The 21,949-nt window shown below is 44.0% G+C and overlaps 2 protein-coding genes across 4 annotated transcripts in view; one reads left to right on the top strand and one right to left on the bottom strand.

The window, feature by feature from the left end:
* RABGAP1 (RAB GTPase activating protein 1) overlaps positions 1-21,949 on the top strand; it is a 168,780-nt gene that overhangs the window by 111,067 nt on the left and 35,764 nt on the right. For all 3 annotated transcript variants that reach the window (XM_056138508.1, XM_056138510.1, XM_056138509.1), the window contains 5 exons: positions 9,523-9,636; positions 15,714-15,788; positions 19,723-19,848; positions 20,874-21,017; positions 21,704-21,745. In XM_056138508.1, coding sequence (XP_055994483.1) covers positions 9,523-9,636; positions 15,714-15,788; positions 19,723-19,848; positions 20,874-21,017; positions 21,704-21,745 — 501 coding nt within the window. The remainder of the gene's footprint in view (positions 1-9,522; positions 9,637-15,713; positions 15,789-19,722; positions 19,849-20,873; positions 21,018-21,703; positions 21,746-21,949) is intronic.
* On the bottom strand, positions 13,161-13,656 carry LOC130045702 (small nuclear ribonucleoprotein E-like). The gene has a single exon (XM_056138546.1). It carries the CDS (start codon positions 13,654-13,656, stop codon positions 13,276-13,278), a length of 381 nt encoding a protein of 126 aa, XP_055994521.1. The 3' UTR covers positions 13,161-13,275.

The following is a 21,949-nucleotide window of genomic DNA, read 5'->3' as shown; positions in this document are numbered from 1 at the left end:
CAGGGGATTTCCTTTCTCTCTGGCACTACTCCATGCTCCAGGGTCATCCTGTAAATTTCCTGCCTTAGTCTTAGAGTCAGCCATCCCTCCAAGCCCTGGTTGCCTATAAACCAAGAACCTTGTACTGCATGGCATGGACTCTTTGTTGTTTCTAGGACTTCTCGACTGACAAACCAAGGAGATTCATATATTGTGGAGGATCTTCTTTAAAATCAGTCCCCATGGATCATAGATCTAGTTTAGAGGTCAAGGCTCTGTGCCTTAAGCATGTTCAACCCTGGTTCAATCCTCAGCACCGTGTTGTGCCCTTGAGCTCCAGTTGGTAAGTCCTCCCCAAGTCAACATGTGATCTCAGCAAGTCGTACATGGGCTCCTAATGGGGTCCATAAACTTCATGTGCAGTTCTTTGGAACTTTAGATGCAACAGTTAGTCATAGATCAGATGAAGGGCAGGACACATACGTAGATGACTGTTACAAAGCAGAGTAATGGCTACATCTCTCTAAGGGACAAATTAGCAGTATAATCCAGGTAGAAACTAAACAACAAAAGGGGAGTGGGGGTAGGAGGGGGCACATGTTTGGTCTTCTGGGAATTGGAGTGATTATGGAAAACATCTGTTTTCCCTTAATCGTAGTTCCACTTACTAACCTTGTCTATAGCAAAAGAAGAATAAATGTGTTAATATTCCAAAGCTAGGGAGATGATTCAGAGGGCCTGGAGTGCAGACTTTGCAGGCAGGAGCCCAGGTTTAACCCTCACCACTGAATGGCCCTCTGGGGAAAAAAAAAAAACAAATTTAGCAATTTGGCCAAGAAAATGATGATCCTGAATTTGATAGGTCCCCACATACTAAAAATACTCGGGGAGGATAATTTCCAGATAATACATTCAACGTTTTGTTGTGAGTGAAAATTAATTTAAAATCACCTGCTAATCTTGTGGTCTCAGTGGTAGAGCTCATGCTTTGCATGTTTGAGGCCCTGATTTCCAGTCCTTGCATCTTCATTCCCTGAGTCGTGCCAGGTAGGGCCCAGGTGGCCCCCTAGTACCACTGGGAGTGACTGCAGACAACCAAGCACCATCAGGTGTGACCCCCCAAAAGCGATTCAAAAATATATATAAACATTAAGCATATGTCAGCCAAACATTAGCCACGGTAACTTCTGAGTTGTAAACTTGCTTTTTGGACCAGAGACGTCGCTCAGAAGTCTGACTCCCAAGTGGGAGGCTCGTGTTCAGCCCCCACCACTTCACGAGTATGTGCTGGGAGTGACTCCAGAGCACAGAACTGCTGTAGCCCCCAAGCCAAAAATAAAGTCAATGTGCTGGTAATAACGGTGTGTAGTTTTTTAACAAAAGTTTTTCCAGGGCCAGAGAGCAAGTACGAAGTCAAAGGCGTTTGCCTCACATCCCACTGACGCTGGTTCAAATGCCATCAGCACCACATGTGGTCCCTTGGGCTTCGGGGTCACTCCTGAGCACAAAGTGTGAAAGTGTCCCTGAGCACCACTTAGTGTGGCCCCGAAAACCACAAAAAAATAATAATAATTTTTTACCTGCTCTTGTGTAAGATAATTATGTAAATATAAATTGTTGACTTCTTGGTTGGTGAACTTTCCTCATGGCTGACTGCTACAAAAAAGGTCGCACTATAAACGTTCTTATACATGTCTTATTTATTTTGGACATTCATTTTCATATCTCTTATACAGCAACTGTGGAATTTCTGGGATGTATATTTAATTTTACATGAAACTCATACAATTTACAGAAGTGGTTGTGTCATTTACACATATCCGTCAGCAAATATAAGGGGCAGCGTACTACAGGGCCGTGCACGGGGAAGTCCGCTTGGGAGGGGTTTGTTTTGTGAGTCGCTCCTGACTACTTGGTGCTCCTTCCTGCTCAGTGCTCAGTGGTTGCTCCTGGCAACGTTCAGGGCCCCAGGTGGGCGTCAGACCTGGGCCTCCCACATACAAAGCATGTGCTCCAGCCCATTAGCTCTCTCGCTGGCCACATTTATGCCTCGTTTTGTTTCATTTTCGATAGTGTTCAGAATTTAATCCATACACGCAAGCCATGTACGTTGCTGCCAGGCCCGACCCATTTGATTAAGGGGTGGGGGGGGTGGGGGTAGGGGGGGGAGCATGTGTTCAAAGGGCTGTGCATTTCAAATTGCCGTAGCTTGTTTGTGACAGAAATTCTGTGAATGAGTTATAAGTCAGCAAAAGCATGTTCAGTATATTTGAAATTGCTATGAAACTCTCAGTGGTCGTGTCGCTCCTAACCAATTGACATGCTGTATAAGGAGCGAGACTTGGCCAGCTGCCCCGGGGGACAAATCCAGCAGTGCCTCTGGTTTTTGTGAATAAAATCTTTCTAGATTATGGAAATAGTTTGTGTATTTATAAATTGTCTGTGCTGTTTTCACTCAACACAAGGAGGATTGAGTCCTAGTGACACGGAGTGTCCTGCAAAACCAGACAGATGCGCCACGCTGCTCTTCACAGAACATTCTCAAGATATTTGTTCTGCATATTCCTGATGTTTTAGTTTTCTTCTGAGATTTAACTTTTTCTTGTGATAAAGCAACTGAAACACAGACCAGTTTAAAACACACACGCACGCGCACACACACAAATACACACACGCATGCGCGCGCGCACACACACACACACACAACTTCCATTATTTTAAGGACTCCGGAACCTTTGAGCAGTGTTCAGCCTTTTCAGGGTTGTACCTGGCGTTACTCAGCCTGGCTGTGCAAGCGTGAAGGCTTGGTGCAGTGCCTAGTATGAGGGATGGGGTGGCAGCCCTTTGAGCTAATTTCCTATTCTCTGTTCTCTTAGTTTTACTTGGGGGCACACCCAGCAGTGCTCAGGGCATTCTTCTGGCTCTGCCTCAGGACTCTCTCTGGGAGGGCTCAGGGAACCATTTGGGGTGACGGGGATGGAACCCAGGTCAGCTGTGTGCAAGGTAAATGCCCACTGTACTGTCGCCCCAGCCCCTCCGCCCCTTTCTGTTCTTTTAGAGATTTAAAAAATCTTTTAAAAAGGATTCCCCTAAATTCACTTGTCATAAAACTTGTTTTCTTGTGACTGCTAACTAATCTGGTGAGGAGAATTATTTGACTGCCTTAGTCATTTGAGTAATGTCAGTCAAAGCACATTATACCAATACATTCCCTATATCATCTGCAACTTTAAATCCTGAGAATCAAAAGGACGCCATATAGGTGCAAAAACCTTAATTTTATTTGATACAGATCTCAGTGTTTTGCCAAAGTTTTTTGTTGTGTAATCTTAGGTAGGCGTTATCCATAATGCTACTGGAATTTGTTTTCAGAAAATTTTCAAGCTAAATGATGTCATTCTTCTGCTAGACACTTGCTAAATCCGTCATTGTTAAAATTTCTGGATCATTTTTGTGTGACTTGGCCTCTGGCAAGCCAAATGGATTTTTTCCCCCAAATTCTTTAGCATATTTTCTAAGATCATGTATTTTAAGCAAAGAGGTTCACATGGATTCCTGAATTTATTATCATTCTTTGAAAGCTTTAAAATTTTGGCAAGTGAATTTTCAAAGCTGCCCTTTCCCAAAGTGGCATTTTGCCCCTTGGTTCTCTGGTGACTCCTATGATCAATAGAACTTGGATGGCAGAAAAGAACTGAAAAGTGACAGAATTTTTTAATTTTTATTATTTTTCCATCCTAAGTACATTTGTGTTTTCAGATCATATCTATCTGATAATTATACCTTGACAAGTTAATATTCATCATCACTCTGATGTGACCAATGTGACTGAAATAACCATTTTTTTTAAATTTTTTTTTATTTTTGGGTCACACACAATGATGCTCAGGGGTTACTCAGGAATCACTCCTGATGGTGTTCGAGGGACCATATGGGATGTTGGGGATTGTCCCCTTGTTGGTCACATGTAAGTCAAGCACCTTACCTACTGTACTATCTATCCAGCCCTAGGCATAACATTTAAAAGATTTTTCACTTCTTACTCAATTTTGAATATAATTTTTTTTTCATTTGGGTTGCAAACTCAGGTCGGCTACATGCAAGACAAGTACCAGGCCTGCTATACTATCTCCCTAGCCCCTCTGAAAATAATTTTCTCTCTTTCATGCCTGTCTTACTCCAGAATTTTGTTTGGGTGCCACTTAGCGGTGCTCAGGGCTACTCCTGACTCTACATGCAGGGGTCAGTCCTAGTGGGACTCAGGGAACTATGTGAGATGCCAGAATCAAACTTGGGCCCAGGACTTGGAAGGCAAACACCCTCCCACTGTACTAATCCGGCCCCGTTACACCATGATTTATGATGTTAGTTTGCCTCAGAGCTCCAGTGTTGCGTTCATGGAATTCCTACAGTAGGTTTATTCTGACATTTTAAAAATATCAAAACCCAATGTGAAGAAAGCCTTGGAAACTGACAGTAGAACTGAGGCTACCAAGGGCAGGGAGGGGTGAGGGGCTTGAAGGGTGGGAAGAAATGACGGAGCCGAAATGACTTCAAGATAGTGGCAGAGACTCATTGGCACTTTGGTGGTGGAGCTGCACAAACTAATTTATGCCAAGAGCACATATATGATTTGAGTTTTCAAATGATCTATATCTATATTAGATATCTAATATTCCTTGGCAAGTTTATCTTCATCATCAGTTTGATGTGATCAATATGACTAGAATGACCATTTACAAAAATGTTTTTTTGGTTTTGGGGTCCCACCCGCTGATGCTCAGGGGTTACTCCTGGCTCTTTGCCCAGGAATCACTCCTGGTGGTGCTCAAGGGACCACATGGGATGTTGGGGGTTGAACCCAAGCTGGTCACATGTGAGACGACCAAGAGTATAAACATTAGCACTATTATAACCATATTACATCAGTAACAGTGAAGTATATGTTTGTTTGGTTTTTTTAATCAGAATCCTCTTGAGAAGAGAAGATCTAATTCAATGATGCAATTAACAGATCTTTCTTTTTCCAGAAAGTTTTCCTGTACATAATCCGAGCAGTTCCTTTTTTAATATAGTAAAGTACTGCTGCCCGCTTGGTTGATCGGTTCCCTACTGTTGGCCTGTTTCTTAAACTGAATTACAAAAATTTCTTTCCCCCTCTCTTTCGTGCTTTGTTCTTGCACTGGCCGGTGGTCATACGTGTGGTCGCAGTGCTTGTCAGAGATTGCACACTTTAGCTTTGCTCTCCTATGGCCACACGCTTTGGTTGAGCTGCGGGGGGGTCACTCACTGTAGCAGCAGTGCCACAAGGATCACATTAGACTTGTGGTTTCGTGTCAGCAGGAAACTGGCCGCTTCATGCCTGCAGAAGCCCTGAACCACCGAGCCACATCCCTGAACTCTGGAAATCTTAATTGAAGGATTATAATTTAGGCCACAATTTACAATGGTATTGATGTGTTAATTTATGGGTTGGATGGTTGGTGGTTGGTTTGGGGCCAGACCCATTGGCACTCTGGTCTTACTCCTGGTTTTGGGCTCAGGAATCTTTCCTGGAGGACCCAGGGGACTCTTTGTGGTGCCAGGTTGGCCACATGCAAGGCAAGTGCCTTATGGTGCTGATGCTTATGGTTTTGAGTTTATCAGGCCTAAGACCTTTTACTAATGTCCTTATGCTACTTCCGCTACACCTTAAGCTCAGAAAGTTTTAGTCTTTGTTAATTTTTTTTCTCTTAATGAGGGTAAGGTGGATATTTTTCCTCCTAGTGTTATAACCGCACTACAGTTTTGTAATTGAAGAGGTTTTATTTATAATGCATTCATTGTTGGCTGATTTTATTAATAGTAAAATTTTCTTTCTAGCAAGTCATATATGGGTTTATCACTTTGTGTTGTTGTTTCATATTAAATCTGTGCTAAATTAAAACTACATTCAGGAGAATATTCATAATCCTAGATTTAAAAAAAAAAACTTTTTACCTCACAAAAATAGAGCATATAGTTTTGATATACAATCTCTTTTTTTTGTGATATCTCTTGAAAGTAACAGAATTTTAACACAATATCTGTTCTATTTCTCTTGAAATTCTTTTCTTTTTTTAACTTTTGGGCCACATCCAGCAGTGCTCAGGGATCTGCACTCAGGGATCACTTGTGGCAGTACTCTGGGGACCACATGGGGTACCAGGGATTGAACCCAGGTCAGCCATGTTCAGGGCAAGCGCCCTATCCTCTGTACGATCTCTCTAGCCCCAAAGTTATTTTCTGATTCCTGCTTTTTACACAACTTGAAAATTTTTTTGAATCAGAGCGTTCTTCTGTTTTTTTAATATATTGGAATGTGTTTTAAATTTTTCAATTAATGAAGTATATTCCTGATTTAGTTCAGTGCCCCATTCACATGACTTTTGATGGGATGGGGTAATCTCATAATCAGATGAGCATTTTCATTGCTTAGTACAAAAGATGCCTTGGGCCTTTTTCCCCCCCTGCATGTCAAAGAATTTAAAAAGAAAAAAGTTCAAGACATCTGACATATGGCCTAAATTTTATTGTGAATTCACTTTTTTCTGTTTACACACACACACACACATACACGCGCGCGGGCACACACACACACACTTACTTTCTATTACCCCAGGGATGCCCCATACATTTCACCACACATTTTCTAGTCTGTGGCTATGTGCATAGGTCCCATCATATTTCTACATAAGCTGCATGAAAATTTGAGACTTTATTATGTCTCTTTCCCCAGAAGTGACTGCCTCATACATTTGCATGGCTCTGTAGAAGCTGCAGATCGTCTTCAAGGGAAAGTACGATACAAAAATGAAAATGATATGCCACGTAGGTGCCGTGTGTTGCGTGTGTCTGAGCAAAGCCTGTGTTCCAACGCCAGCCCCGGCTGTCAGCAGGTGCCAGAGCTTAGCCACATTTACATGAAGTGTCTTCTGTCTGCATGGGAGAACTTGTTTATGTATTTATAATCGACACTTCCATTTCAGTGACTCCTTTTATAGTTACGTAAGTTAGATGAAACTGACCTGCGTTGTTAAACTAGTAAGACACTGCGTCAGGGGCTGGAGCGATAGCACAGCAGGTAGGGTGTTTGCCCGATAATCCTAACTTTTCTATAATTTCATATACAGGAAATGACAGGATATTGCCTTTGATTCCATTGTCTGACTTCTTTCGTGGTGCTTTTGGGTCCCATCATGTTGCGTATGTCAAGAGTTTATTCTGACCTAGGGGCTAGAGCACTGAACAGTGGGTCAGGTGCTTGCTTTGCTCACAGCCTACCCAGATGGCTCCCCGGCACCCCAGATGGTCCCCTAAGCACTGCTGGGGTGTAACCCAAAAACTATTTTTAAAAAAGTTTGTTTTGTTTTATTTATGAGTAGTATTCTACTATATGGATGTAACACAATATTTTTACCCCTTGGAATGTATTTATATTGTTTTTGGTTTGGGCTATAAATAAAGCTTCTATGAACATCTGCATTCAAGCCCTTTTATGTATTTATGTTTTCATTTTTCGTGGTTAAATACCTATGAGTCTGTGGTAAGTATATAACGTTACTGTGTTGTTGTTGTTGTTCGCGTTTGGTTTTGTTTTGTTTTGCTTTGTTTTGCTTTTTGGTCCACACCTAGTGATGCTTAGGAGTTACTCTGGTTCTTCACTTAGGAATTACTCATGGTGGTACTTGGGGACTATATGGGATGCTGGGTATTGAATCCGGGTTGGCTGTGTGCAAGGCAAACGCCCTGTCTTCTCTGTCTTCTGTACTATCTCTCTGGCCCTGTAAGTGTATAACTTTATAGAAACTTCCAAACTGTTCCCAAACTATTTGCACCATTTTGCATTCCTACCAGCAGTGGATGGAAGTTGCACTTGTTTCACATCCTTTGCCAACACTTAGATACCATATGTGTGTGTTTGTGTATTGGGTCTTTTTAATTTTAGCATTTAGTGGGTGTGTGGTAGAATCTCAAATGTGGCTTTTAATTTATGTTTCCCTGATGACTAATGTTGAACTTTTCTCTTGTGCTTGTTTACCGTTTATATATTTGCTTTTATGAAATGTCTGTTCAGTCTTTTACTACCATTACCTTTTTTCTTCTCTTCAAAAGCATTTGTCTGTCTTCCTACTTAAGAGTTATGGATACAGCTCCATGATCAGATAGGTTTTCAGTTTGACAATGTCCATCTACATTTTCTTTTCTTTTTCATGATTGATCAGGAACCCTTTGCGCTCACTCTGTAGCTTTCTGTGTTCACATTCTCTTCAGTCCTCTAGCTCTCTCCCCTAATTTTGCTGTCTTGCATTGCCGACATTTCTCCCCTAGTTCTGTTTCCGTTCTTCGTCCATCTGCAGCAGCCTAGACATGGCTGCACGGCAGTAGCTGATGCATCTCACAGACAACCTTGGGTTTTGGAACCACCATCGTTTTGGACTGCTTTAACTGTTGTTATTGTGTGTTCATATCCAGTAGCAATAAACACCAGTAATGCCCTTGTGGATAGTAGTTTGGCAGTGTCTTTAACAGTTTGGATTGTTGGTTAAGGAAGAGTAAAGGCTTGTAAGTTCAGATTCCACAACTGAATATTTATTATGGCGCGGGGAACCTGAGTGCCCAAAAGCCCAGGGAAATTGCCAGACAAGAGAAGAAGAATATCAGTCTTGTTTTTTCATCTAGAAGCAGGAGTCTCAGGCTCTTGGAGGATGTTCTGAATGTGAGGTAGTATCACTACAGAGCCGCAAAGCTGCAGCCGTGGATATGAAGGCAGTATATTGCTGAAGCAGGGCATGACTCTGTGCTCTGCTTCTTTAGGAGGGGAGCAAATAGGATACTTAACAAGGGGTGGGTAATCGCAATAGCTGAAAGCCCCCTGTGTTTTATATAAAGTTGTCGAAATTGCTGCCATTAGTTCAGTCTTAGTTCATAGAAAGAAGCAGATTTTTCTCCATTGTGAAAGCAAGGGATATTTTCCCATTGCCCGATTGAATTCCTTTGTGCTTAGTGGCCTAGTGTTGTTTCGAGTCGATGGCTCTGTGCATTTTTATGCCACTTGCCCCTAGGACAAGTTCCAGTTAAGGGATTTCCTCTTAAGAACATTTTTATGGGTTTCATGCTCAAAGGTCAGTTAAAATAGAAATTTTTATGCCCAGTTTTCCTACTTGGAGTGCTTTGCCTCCTTTTAATATTCTGTTGAACATTTTCCTATGGGAAGTCATTTTTACACATTTATCTTGTTGTAATGGAAAGGTCACCGCCTGCGTTTCCTTGCAACACGGGTGGAATTCACACACAGTGGTATGTAAACAGGTTTCTCCTCCCCAGTCTTTTTTTATCCCCCCTTAAGATTTTATTTTGCCTTTGTTTGAGCAGCCCCCAAAACAGCAATAACTTGGGCTTGCATATGTGCATGTGTGTCCCTGCAACATTTTAAAGCGTAAAGTAAGAAGACTGTGCTCTGTGAAGCCCAGGAGGTGCATGCATGATTAATTGCTCGATATCCTCTCCCTTATGTCTCCGCAGGAGTCTCCCCAGGACAGTGCCATCACCCGGGACATTAACCGGACGTTCCCAGCCCATGATTATTTTAAGGACACTGGAGGAGACGGACAAGATTCTTTGTATAAAATATGCAAGGTATGTCATGTCAAAAAAAGGGAAAAAAGGGATCCCCTGGTTCCTGTTCTTGAAATTATGCTAAAATAAGGAGGGGACACTATCAAATCAAAGGGACCAACACAGTGACAAACAGAAATTGATTCCAAATACTGGGAAAATGGTAGGGTTTCTTTTACCCTGTTAATTAGAGCTTTCACCTGTGAGGACTTGACAGGCAACAGTCTCCTGGTTCCTCATTCCTCATTGGACTTGGGAAGTTGACGGAAAGGGCTAGAGCTCATGCTTTGCATGTGGGAACCCCAAGTTCAGTCCCTGCTACCTCGGAGTTCATTGAGCATTGCCAGAAGCAACCCCGGAACCACCCTCAGGAGCCAAAATCCAAACCAAACCAGCAAAACTGTTGGTTTTAAGAACCCCTGGGTACTGTGACATTTACACATGACACATTTACACTGTTCGCCTGAGTCATGAAGTTGGTGCGTAGGGCTTAGTCAGCCTGGTGCCCGTCAGGTAGACTTCTTGAGCATTGCAGCTGAATGAATGATGGGCAGTACTCTTGCCCACCAAAAAGATTTGTATCTGAAAATTATATTTCCGGTAGAAAATAAGTATTCCTTTGGAGCCACTGGGCCAGGGCCAGGGGGGTAATACAGGGGTTAAGGCACTTGTCTTACATATAGCTGTTCATGGCACTGCATACAGTCACCTGAGCACAAAGCCCAGAGGAAGTCCTGAGCACAGCTGAGTATGTGCCCCCACCCCCGCGCCACCTCCCCCCCCAAAAAAGTAAAAAAGCAAAGTCAAGGTCATTGGACTAAAAGAGGGAATTTGAATCAGTTCTTCGACCTGCTTCTGTCCTTAGCACTACTAGTTTAATTCTTTTCCTCCCCTCCCAGCCCCCCATAACAAGTGAGTCACCTATTTCATATCTTTATAAGACGTACATGGAAGTAAGGGCTATACTAAAAGGAACTTCCCTATGATATAGAACACCAGCAGCTAGTTTTAGAACAGGCTGGGAATGAAAGACATGTCTCTTTGCTTTTTTAATGACATATTTTTTAATGATAAAGAGGCTTCAAGCCTCAGGAATTAGTGTTGTCCATGGTCAGTGGCTTAGAGCGTCTGCCTTGCAAGCGTATGGTCACGAGTTCAAAGCCCTGGTGTCTCACGTGTCTGAAGCGTGCCCCTGGCAGCCCTGCTCTTAGGATCTGGTTGCTGGCCCAGGCCCTGCACACAGCGGCTCCTGCACCTCCACCCAGTGTTGAGCCCTGCAGAAGACAGTCCAACCTCTGGCCAGCAGCCTCCTGTGGGCACTGTGGCCTTAGCCTGTGGGCGTCCACTAAGTGCAGGCACCACCGTTATTCCTGTGCAAAGCGCATTGAGCAGCATGGCCAGGCTTCCTTGCCCCTGAATCTAACGTGCAACCGCAGGCAAGCCCCACAGCCAGCAGCGGAGGGGGGAGATTTTTTTTAACTATAAGGAGTTAGGATTTAGTTAAACATTGCTTGGCTTTTAGTATCCTTCTAGGATGCACGGAGTTGTCTGTGATTTCTGTCACCATCCTCTTTCCTCTTCTCCAGTCGTCCCTTTTTTTTTTCCTCTTTGGGTCACACCCAAGCGATGCTCAGAGGTTACTCCTGGCTCTGCACTCAGGAATTACTCCTGGCAGTATTCGGGGCACCATATGGGATGCCGGGGATCAAACCCAGGTCGACCATGTGCAAGGCAAACACCCTACCCACTGTCCCATCACTCTGCCCCTACCACCCCCCGCCCCAGTCATCCCTCTTGAGCTCACCCTGAGCTGCACCCGTCCCTCTGTGTAACCAGTCCAGCCACCCCTAACTTTACTACAGAGTTTTCCAGAAAATAAGCCTGTGCTCACTGCCTCGGGTTCCTCCCACCCCGCTGCCCCTCCTGCCCGCTCTCGTTCCTGCCTCACGACACCTCCTTGCCGCCTTCCCGGCGTCTGACTTCTTTCCCTCCCCACCAGGCCCACTTCTCTGTTTCACTGGCTCCTCAGCTCCTTCCCTCTCTCTCTCTCTCCCTGCTCCGCAAACAGGGACCTTCGCCCACGGGCTCAGCACTTCCTGTCGCCCAGCACCACCTCCAGTGAGTGACCGTTCCCATTCCTGAAACTGTGGTTATGGCCACTTCATGGCTGTTCCCACACCCACTTTACACTTTAGCTCAAGTTCTAACTTCCGGCTGCCAGTGGGTCTCCTTCAGAAATTCTTCAAGTAAAATAAAACAGATCTAAAATAGTGCATTTAAAAACATTTCACCATGAACATTTTCAAAGGAATGCTAGAATGAATGTACCTATGTGTATGTAACTTCATTATAATATATAAATTTATATACCAGTGTATATAAATTCATTTCAACTTTGAAAAATGAAAAAATTATATATGTATATATATATGCGTGCCAAGATTTAATATTTGTCAATATCTTGCCACAGTTGCTTCCGCTAACTCTCCCCCCCCCCCCCCCCGTTTTGTTTTGTTTTTTTTTATTTTTGATTCACACCCAGTGATGCTCAAGGGTTACTTATGGCTCTGCACTCAGGAATTATTCTTGATTTCTCAGGGACCATATAGGATGCCAGGGGTCCAGGTCAGCCCCCAGCAAGCCCTTCAGTCAGTTTTCCTGAAGCACTCTAAAGAAAAACCTAGGTGTGATAACCACAAATTCTATACACCTCTAAAAAAATAGGGTTATCCATTAGTACCAAGCAATGTTTATTATATATTCAGATTTTCCTAAATATTACGTGTTCTATATTTGGTTAGACTCAGGATCCAGCAATATCTGTCTATAGTATGTTTAGATTCTTATTCTCCACTAACAACCTCCCATGTCATTATTTTGCTAAAGATTTAGTCATTTCTCCGCTGATTTCCTATTTGTATTCCTTTCTTTGGCCACATTGAATTTGGTAGGATTGGTGTCTCCCCTTTCCTGACCATACTGTTACTTTTCATTAGGGTGGGATAGGAGGGACTTTGGGGCCACTCCCAGGGGGTGCTCAGGGCTTACTCCTCACTCTGCACTCAGGAATCACTCCTGGCAGTGCTTAGGGGATCATATGGGATGCCAGGGATCAAGCCCAGTTCGACCTCGTGCAGGGCAAGCACCCCGCCCACTCACCGCCCACTCACCGTCCTATCTCTCTGGCCCCTCTGTTAACCCTTTCAGACCTATGTCTTCCACTTTGGGTTCTAGCTTGTTAGAAATTTCTCCATATTGGATTCAGATTTGGATTATTTCGGTGGCCTCTAAGAAAGCCTTTAGTGCCTTTAGTGCTTCCCCATCACCTACAGAATAAAATTAAATTTCCCTAATTCATTTGCAGATTCTAGATGCCTCAACTTAGTATTTAAGATATTTTGTAATGTAGGAACAGGAGCCATAGTACATCAGGGAGGGATGAGCATCACCGGGTATGACCCCCTCCCCCCGAAAAAAGATATTTTGTAATATATCTTTTTTTTTTTTGAAACAATCCCCCAGCATTTATTGCCATCAAATACTAACATAATAGTGATCCAAACAATATGAATAAATGTTTTAAAACTACTTTCCCCAAAGAAACACCTAAAAAACAAACTGCAATGCCTTCTCAACGATTTCTCACTTCACCCATGGTCTCTAGCTGGAGACACTCTGGAGCAGAGTAATATTATCTTCTTTCAGCATGATCTGACCCAGTTGTTTTCTTGACTTTGTTTTTGAGTGAATCTCTTCTGCACCATCTAACACAGGGTTCAGATACTCAGCAAAACCAATGATGCGGCCCTCTATCCACATATTCACTTGCTCATAAAGCCACACCCAAATCCGAGATTTATTTTGCAAGTATCTGAAGATGAGGTTGATGGGCTGCACCATCACCTTCTGCACTTTCTGGCCCTGGCCACATTGCGAGTTCACAAAGACCTCACAGTCCTGCACGCTGGCTCCAAGGCAGCTTCCGGAGTACTCTATAATGTATCTTGACTTATTCACTGAATACTTAGTTTTTAACCACATTGGAATTCTCACTGTATGGTGGTTGACTTACTTGTTAGAAGTCCCGGCTGGACTCTGAAGTTTTCTAGGGTAGTTAACCATTTTGTGTCTATATTGCCATCTATAGCACACTGCTTGGCATGTGACAGGTATTTACTATTTGTAAATTAATGAAATGCCTTCTCTTCCATACTTCAGTATGGCCTACCATGAACCTTGTATTCCAGACATTTCTCAAATATAATCACCCAATTCCTGTCTGTATGCATTCCTCCAAGCTTTCCTTGAGCCTGAAAAATATCCTCTCCTTTGATCTTTGCCTATGGAAACACAGAGTATTTTCACCGTAGTCTATCAAGGATCAGTCACATGCTGAGCCCTTGACAGAGAATAATATCCTGACTTTATGGTGTAAATACTATAAATATCCTTACAGGTATGGGAAATAAGGAACAAACCTGAGGTTCAGACCTGGAGAGTAGCAATTGTGAGATTTTAGCCTGACCCAGAAGCCTTTCCCCCTTTCCTTTTTTTGTTCCTTTGATGAATGGGAGTTGCATGCTTCCTGGTAGTGTGTGTGGGGGGGGGTGGGGGGAGGTATATGTGCGTGTGTGCGGGTAAGTGGGGTCTTCACACCTGACTGTAGGGCTTGCATACCCTGGTTGCAGTGTAACTAGAGATAACACTTTGGTACTGGTGTCAGCAAGCTCAAACAGAAAAGCTGCTGTGATCAGCATGTTTCTTGCTCTATACCGCATAACACAAAGAGAACATATTGAATTCAGTGTGAATTTATGAAAACATGAGTATGGATGTCTAAATAAGACTAGATTTCCACCAAAAGATAATGCAAACTCTATGCTAATTTGTTATTAAATGAATATTGACACAGCAGTTGACTAACTGATCTGAATTCTAACCATGCCCAATTCTAATTTGTTTTCTTGGGACTTACAAATCTTGAACAGGAAAAAAACCCCAATAATATGTGGAGAATAAGGGAGTTTCACCAGGAATATAGTTGTCAAACATCATATAACATCTTGACCTATAGGAATTCTCTTTCTACTGCAGCTTAAATGAGAGCTGTAAATTTAGTAATAAGAACAAAGCTCAAAAAAACAGCCTTAAGGACAAAAGAGTAAACCACAAGGAATGTTAGATGTCAATATTCCATTAAAGATAATGTTCAGCAAAGAGGGATAGGAGTCGTCTGCCAAGAAAAATTCAAAATAAGAATTCCAGAGGAACCCACAAGTGGTTTCAGAGTGATCCTTCTTATCAGAAAAGTTATTACTGGCATTGTGGAAAGAACTGTATTTTTGTGTCTTTGCCAAAAAGACTTTTTCCCAGAAAGAGAAAAAGGATAACGATGACAGTATTTAGTGAGTGCCTGTTCTGTGCTGGTTTGGCTGAGAAGCTATCACCTCAGCCCTTAAGAAACTTCCATCAAGTAGAAGGTAGGCGTTCCAAGAACCATAATAGTCATGTGTTATAAGTGTCATAGGAACATAGGATGGAGAGAGTACTCTGGCAGAATGGAGTACATTTGGAATCTGAAGGAAGAGCACATTGTTCAAAGGAAAAATAAGGGGGAAAGGCCTCTGAGGCTGAGGAGGCAACTTGTGCTAGACCCAGGAGATACAAGCGCCTTTTATTTATTTATTTTTTATTTTTGGGTCACACCGGGTTATGCACAGAGGTTACTCCTGGCTCTGCACTCAGGAATTACTCCCGGCAGTGCTCGGGGGACCATATGGGATGCTGAGAATTGAATCCGGGTTAGCTGTGTGCAAGGCAAATGTCTACCTGCTGTGCTATCGCTCCAGCCCCACGAAGGCCTTTTCTTAATGCTGAAGTGATTAGAGCCTCACTTCTCCTCACTCCTGGGCTATAGAAAGCGGTAGGGTGACGGCCATATTTTGTAGAGAAATAAACTGCGATTGGGGAGAGATGTTGGCAACTCAGTGAAAATCAGAATGTCACAGTAGACTTGAGTTCTTCTGTCTTTGGGAAAGCTCTGGCCCGTGGGTGACCGCGCTCATCTGTACCTCCCGGTGTGTCTGTTTTTGTTGTAGGCCTATTCCGTGTACGACGAGGAGATTGGCTACTGCCAGGGCCAGTCGTTTCTTGCTGCTGTTCTGCTTCTACACGTGAGTAATCAGAACCCTGTTACAGCTTAATGTGGACTCCGCTTATGTTGCTCTGACTTGAGCATGGCTTGATACTGGCTTTGGCCTGTCTCTGGAGCATGAACTTCAACTTCTCTCTCAAGGAGTTGTTTTTCTCTGAGTTAGTGCTGTCAGGGGCTGGAGACCTAGAATAAGCAACAGTGTTGAAAACTAGTAGACCGTTTTTATTGCCAGGATGACTGGACAGACTTTAGTCTTTGTGGGAACCATGGGACGTTTATCTCCCTGAAACTGCCAGTTCCGCTATTGTCGGGAGATACATGTATTACAGTGTGCGAGAGGCAGAGTATTGGCCTTCTTTAGTCCCATTTTACTCATTTTATCCATTTATCCATTCATTTACCCTCGTGGACCTTTAACCTCAAACTTACCAATGCTCCTTCAGAGCCTCAGCAAAATCTAAGCAGTATTACTGGAATGTGAACACCTACACTCGCCTTGTCTCCGTTATCAGTTCACTTTTTCTAAACTCTCTTTCTAATCTCTCTAACAACAACAGAAGTGTGTATGTGTAATGTTTTAGGACCCAGCCAGTGGAGTTGGGGGCCATGCAGAGCAATGCTCAGACCAGAGGTGCGGGCCTGAGAGTTCAGTACTCAGACCTAGTACTAGAGTGCTACTTGAGTGCCAGCAGTTACAACCAGCTGTGCTGGGAAGCCATGCAGTCCCTAGGGCTCAGACTCAAGGCCTTGCAGATGCTCTACCACTTGAAGTATCGTGGTAGTCTTTCTTTTTCTCTTTTTTTTTAATACTATTTTTTGCTTAGGTGACGTTGATGTTGTTGTTGTTGTTGTTTGCAAAGCAAACATTATGACATCTCACTCTTATGACATCTCACTCTTGAACTTGCAAGCACAGATCTCCTAAGAAATGCTTAGTGGTATCCTGGAGATTCCATACTGATTCAGTTATGCCTTAGAAAAAGTCTGTGTTCATCTCCCCCCCGCCTCCCTGCTTTTTGCCCAATGGAGTCCTGTATGGTTTTTTTTTTTTCCAAGATTGCTGATCATCTATTGCATTTGGTTGTAATAGGATTTTCTTAGTCTGAGCCATCTCCTTACCTTTTGTGTTACACACCATTGACAAATTCAGTGCAGTTTTTTTTATTTTAATGAATCTCCATTAGATTATTAGACTTATTGTGATTACGTTTTAATCAAACGATGTTCAAGTACCCATCCCTCCACCAGTGCCCATTCTCCCCCCACCAATGTTTCCAGTGTCCCTTCCGCCACCCCCACCCTTTCCCACCCCCTGCCTCTGTGGCAGGCACATTTCCTCTTGCTCTCTCTCCTTTCAGAATTTCAATACAAACAATTTTTAAGACACTCCATGTCCCTGATTTGACTAATGATTTCTTCATTATTCAAGTTAAAATCTTCATCAGAAATTCCACACAAGTCATGTTTTTGAGTACCTCGTATTTTGAACAGTTAGCTTCTTTTGATGAGTTTTACACTGCTGGGAAGCTCAGCAGGGAATAAAGTGGACTCGTCCCCATAGTCTTGGGTCCAGTGCCAGTGAGGCCGACTAGCTTAAGGCATCAGATCATACAAATGCATCACTCTGTGGTAGTGGCACAGTGAGAGTACAATAGAAAGTTTGATACGAGATTTAACAAGGGAACCTTACTGACGGTGTAGCCTTCTCTCTGGGGAGGTGACTTTCAAAGTGAATCCTGGAAAAGAAGGGGTTTGTCATCTCTTTTTATACTTTGAAACCATTTTCAAAGCAAGAAAGTAGAGAGGGAAGATATACAATATACTGGAGCGCAGAAACAGATGGAACTGTGGTGTATTGGAAGAGCTGAGAGAAGGGCAGTGCGTCTGGCCTGGGAGATACTGCACGCTTACTTTGCATGCAGGAACCCTGGGTTTCATCCTCGGTGCCGCTCGGTCCCTGGAGTACCTCGTGCACTAACCTCCCAAGACTGCTAGGTACGGCCCGAACCCCATCAAGAAGGAAAGACCATGTGTTTCGAGCATCAAGAGAACAGGGACCTGGAGTAGGAGTTAGAAATTTTAAACCATATTGTACAGGGTACATTGTAAGTAAAACACCCTTCATGGCGCTTTCTTACTGTGAGCCCAGCTTGTGGTTATCTGTGTGAGAAAGCTACAACGGGAAAGAGGCCGCACACCTCCCCCCCCATCACCCCACCAGCAGCAGCAGCAGCAGTGCTAGGACAGTATAATCAGCACAGAAATTTGTGTTTAGATGCATGGGGCATCCAAAATCAGCACAAATTTTGTGAAACGGTCACAACAAAATCAATCAATTTTAAAGCAGTCACAAAACTAATAGTCTGGAGCTGGAGTGATAGATAGCACAGCGGGTAGGGCGTTTGCCTTGCACGCAGTCAACCCAGGTTTGATTCCCAGCATCCCATATGGTCCCCCGAGCGCTGCCAGGAGTAATTCCTGACTGCAGAGCCAGGAGGAACCCCTGTGCATCGTCGGTGTGTCCTAGAAAGAAAAAAAAAAATGATAGTCAAGAGGTCAAAATTTTGTTAATTTTAAAACCAGAATCCCACCATCCTATGTGGTTTGTTGTCTCTATCCCCAGCTCTAGTTCAAGGACATTTTTCTTCACTTATGTCTCACAGCCCCCTTCCAATATGCGTTGCCATCAGATCTAAGGGGTCTTGGTGGCCAGCATGTGCCTGTTTGAGCGTGCGGGCGGAGAGCTCCTTCTCCCTCAGTGTACGGAGGAGTGAAGTTATCTTCCATGACAGAGCAATCCAGATGCCCTTGGGTTTCTGAGAGTCAGCGGCCCTGCTTGCTGCGTTCATTACTGAATCCGATTTGCTCTTTAGCTCTGCTTTATTCCCAGTGGTTTCTCTGCTTAGCCCACTCCCATCCTGTTCTTCCCTCGAAGCCGCCCACCTTCTTGACATTTTGAAGGCTCGCTACAGTCACACCAAGCCTTAAATAACATTTCCAGTGCTTTTTTTTCCTATTTTGAAAACCAGACATTTTGCCAGATTCTTAGGGAAACATTTTTTTTTTCCCATCAAGCTATGGAAGATGCAGGTATTATAAGTTGCTAAATCTGTAAATAAGTCGGGTTGTTTTTTTTTTTTTTAGGGTTTTTTTTCCCCCAGTGTTATTGCGAGTGAGAAGTATTGTAGTGTTTAAGTATTACTGCAAACCTTAGGCGCTTCTTAAATAATCATGTCTTTAATAACAATAAGGGGAGAACACCGTTATTAGACTGGAATAGCAGCGAAGGAGGTGAGCTGATTGAACCCAGGTCCCGGTGCTGGGGAGGCTGAGATCTCACTGACCTGTTTCTCAGTGCCTGAGGCTGACTCAGATTTTCTCTTCCTCTGGTCCCACTTTTTTCCGTGATTTATATTGCAAATATTCTATGCTACTTGTCTTAGTGTTTCAGAACGGGACCGGTGTTTGATATAGAGTAAGCATCATTGAGTAAAATACTTTGTTTCATTTTGTTTTTGGACCACACTCAATGATGTTCATGGGCCACCCAGCAGCTCCTTGCTTGGGGTTCTCTCTTGCTTGGGGGGGGTCTCTCCTGGGGCATGAGGTACTGGAGACCAAACCCGGACCTTCAGCATATGCCTCAGTCCCTTGAGCAATCTCTCCAGTCCAGATTTTCTTTCTTTTTTTTTTTTTTTTTTAGTTGAAGCATCATGACATTATAACATAATTCCAGGTGTGTACCCTTGTAAATACCTCAGTTGAGTGGATGAGTTTTATTTGTAAAGCCTTAGGACAGGTCTAAGTCAGACCTATAGTTGGGCTTACCTGCATACCTCAAAATCCCTTGGTATCTAAGAGAGAGCTGAAGGGTGGGTTTAACATACCAAGAACGCTTGCGTGTGTTCCATCATTCTCCTCCTTTCCACCCCCCAACTCCCTCCCTGTGACAGATGCCAGAAGAACAGGCCTTCAGTGTTCTGGTCAAGATCATGTTTGACTATGGCCTCAGGGAACTTTTCAAGCAAAACTTTGAAGACCTGCACTGCAAATTCTACCAATTGGAGCGCCTCATGCAGGTAAGAACGCAGCCTGCCTTGCAGTGCTGGTACCGAATCGAAGAGAGCTGGGTGGGTGCCAGGGAGCAGGAAGCCTCATCCGAGCCATCGGGGTTGTGGAAGGTGATTTTTGCTGTAGTTGGTTTTCTTCTTTGTCTGTTTCTCACGCTGTGGTGAGGACACCCAGATGAACAGGGTGAGGCTGATGGGTGTGAGCTGGATTTTGAGTCTCCTAAACACTCAAAAATAAAAACTCAGATGACTCAGCAGGGACCTGGCTGGATACAGAAAACTCAGTCGGGAAATATTCACTGCATGGATGGGAGCTCACTCAGAGGGCCGGAGTGCATGCATACTTCACACGTGGGTGCCTTGGGTTGCGTCCCTTCATACTGGTTCCCTTCATACTGGAGGTAGCTTCTGAGGACTGCGGGTGTGACCCAACAACCAGAAAAAAAGAAATACTCGCCAAGGATCTGTAGTTGACTGGTTAGGCATCTCGTAACAAAAGTAAAACAATCTTTCCCAAGCATCTCATAACCTAGAAGAAAAACTATCCTGTCAATTATTTTTTGCCGTTTGAGGAATTGTCCCTCCCTCCCTCCCTCTCTTCTTCCCTACCGTCCTTCCTTTTGCTTTTTGGGCCACACCAGCAGTGCTCAGGAACTCGGGACTCAATCCTGACTCTAGCTCAGGGATCATTCCTGGTGGGGCTTGGGGGACCTTGTAGGATGTGGGGCCTTGAGCCTGTGTGGGCTGTGTTCAAGGCAGATGCCCTGCCCGCCGCACTGTCTTTCCGGCCCCAACGGGCATTCCTCTTTAACTGCTTTAGGGACTGGAAAAGGCGGTTGCCAGTTTAACGACAGATGAGAAGACAGATGAGAAATACCCTTCTGAACCCTTTTCAGGCTCTGGGAAAATAAAAGGAATTGATTTATTTGTTTGTTTGTTTGTTTGTTTTAAACTATTCCTGGCAATATGAGCTTCTCGAGTGGGGAGTGAACAATTACCTGTGTACCCCCACACTAAGTAGCTTGCTGTTGCAGGAGTACATCCCCGACCTGTACAACCACTTCCTGGACATCAGCCTGGAGGCGCACATGTACGCCTCGCAGTGGTTCCTCACCCTCTTCACCGCCAAGTTCCCCCTCTACATGGTCTTCCACATCATCGACCTGCTCCTGTGCGAGGTGCGTATCTCCCCGCGCCACCGCTTGGCTTCCGTTGGCTCTGTGCTTCCTGTGCCAGCCAGCTCCGGTGCATCTTTGTTTTCTCAGCCCCAGAACATTCGGGTTGAAGTAGTTTTTCTTGGGCCCAGCCTCAGGCTCAGATTGTCTTGCAGATCTGCTCTGGGTTTCAGCCACCCACCCGCATGGTAACCGCCTATATCAGTATTGGGCGTGACGGCGTTTCTTTAAGAAATCCAAAACAGCAGTGATGACAGAAAGTAGAGGTTGACAGTTGCTTTCCTGAGGCTCATAGTTTGGGAAGGTATTGTTTTGTGTAAAATGTGAAGTTAAAGCTAGAAAAGCCATTTTCTCTTCTCTGAGAAACGGGAAAGCAAGGCGACGGCAAGGGTTTCTCGAGAGACAGCATAGAAGCCAGGCACTGACCTTGCATGCAGATGACCCCAGTTTCTGGCACCAGTATAGTCCCCTAGCACCATCAGCTGTGACCCTCAAACGCCACCCCGGCCCCCTCTCCCCTCACCCGCAAAAAATGCTTTTTCAGTGCTGCCGTTATAATTTTTACTTTCCCTGATATTTTCATGCTACTCTCTTTTCTCGAGTTGATATAATTTCTCTAAAATTGCACGTTATTTTGAGAACAGTCAATAAACAACTGAAAATGTTCTTTTTTGTGTTTTTTCCTCTAGGGAATCAGTGTGATTTTTAATGTTGCCCTGGGATTATTGAAGGTACGAGTTCCTTTTCAGCTGAGCGTGACACTGAGTGCCCCCTTCTCTCTGGGCAGCCCCCTCGGAGGGGCCCACGGGAGAGGCTCGGACACAGGCTCACCCGGGACTTTGGGGTGGTTTTTGGTTGTTTGTTTGTTGTTGTTGTTGTTTTAAGATGCTGGGATTATGAAATGCTTCTTGTGCATTTTCATAGCAAAAACTTCC

Source organism: Sorex fumeus, unplaced genomic scaffold (assembly GCF_029834395.1).
Source record: "Sorex fumeus unplaced genomic scaffold, SorFum_2.1 ptg000129l, whole genome shotgun sequence".
NCBI lineage: Eukaryota > Metazoa > Chordata > Mammalia > Eulipotyphla > Soricidae > Sorex > Sorex fumeus.
This window is presented reverse-complemented; position numbering and strand designations above follow the sequence as displayed.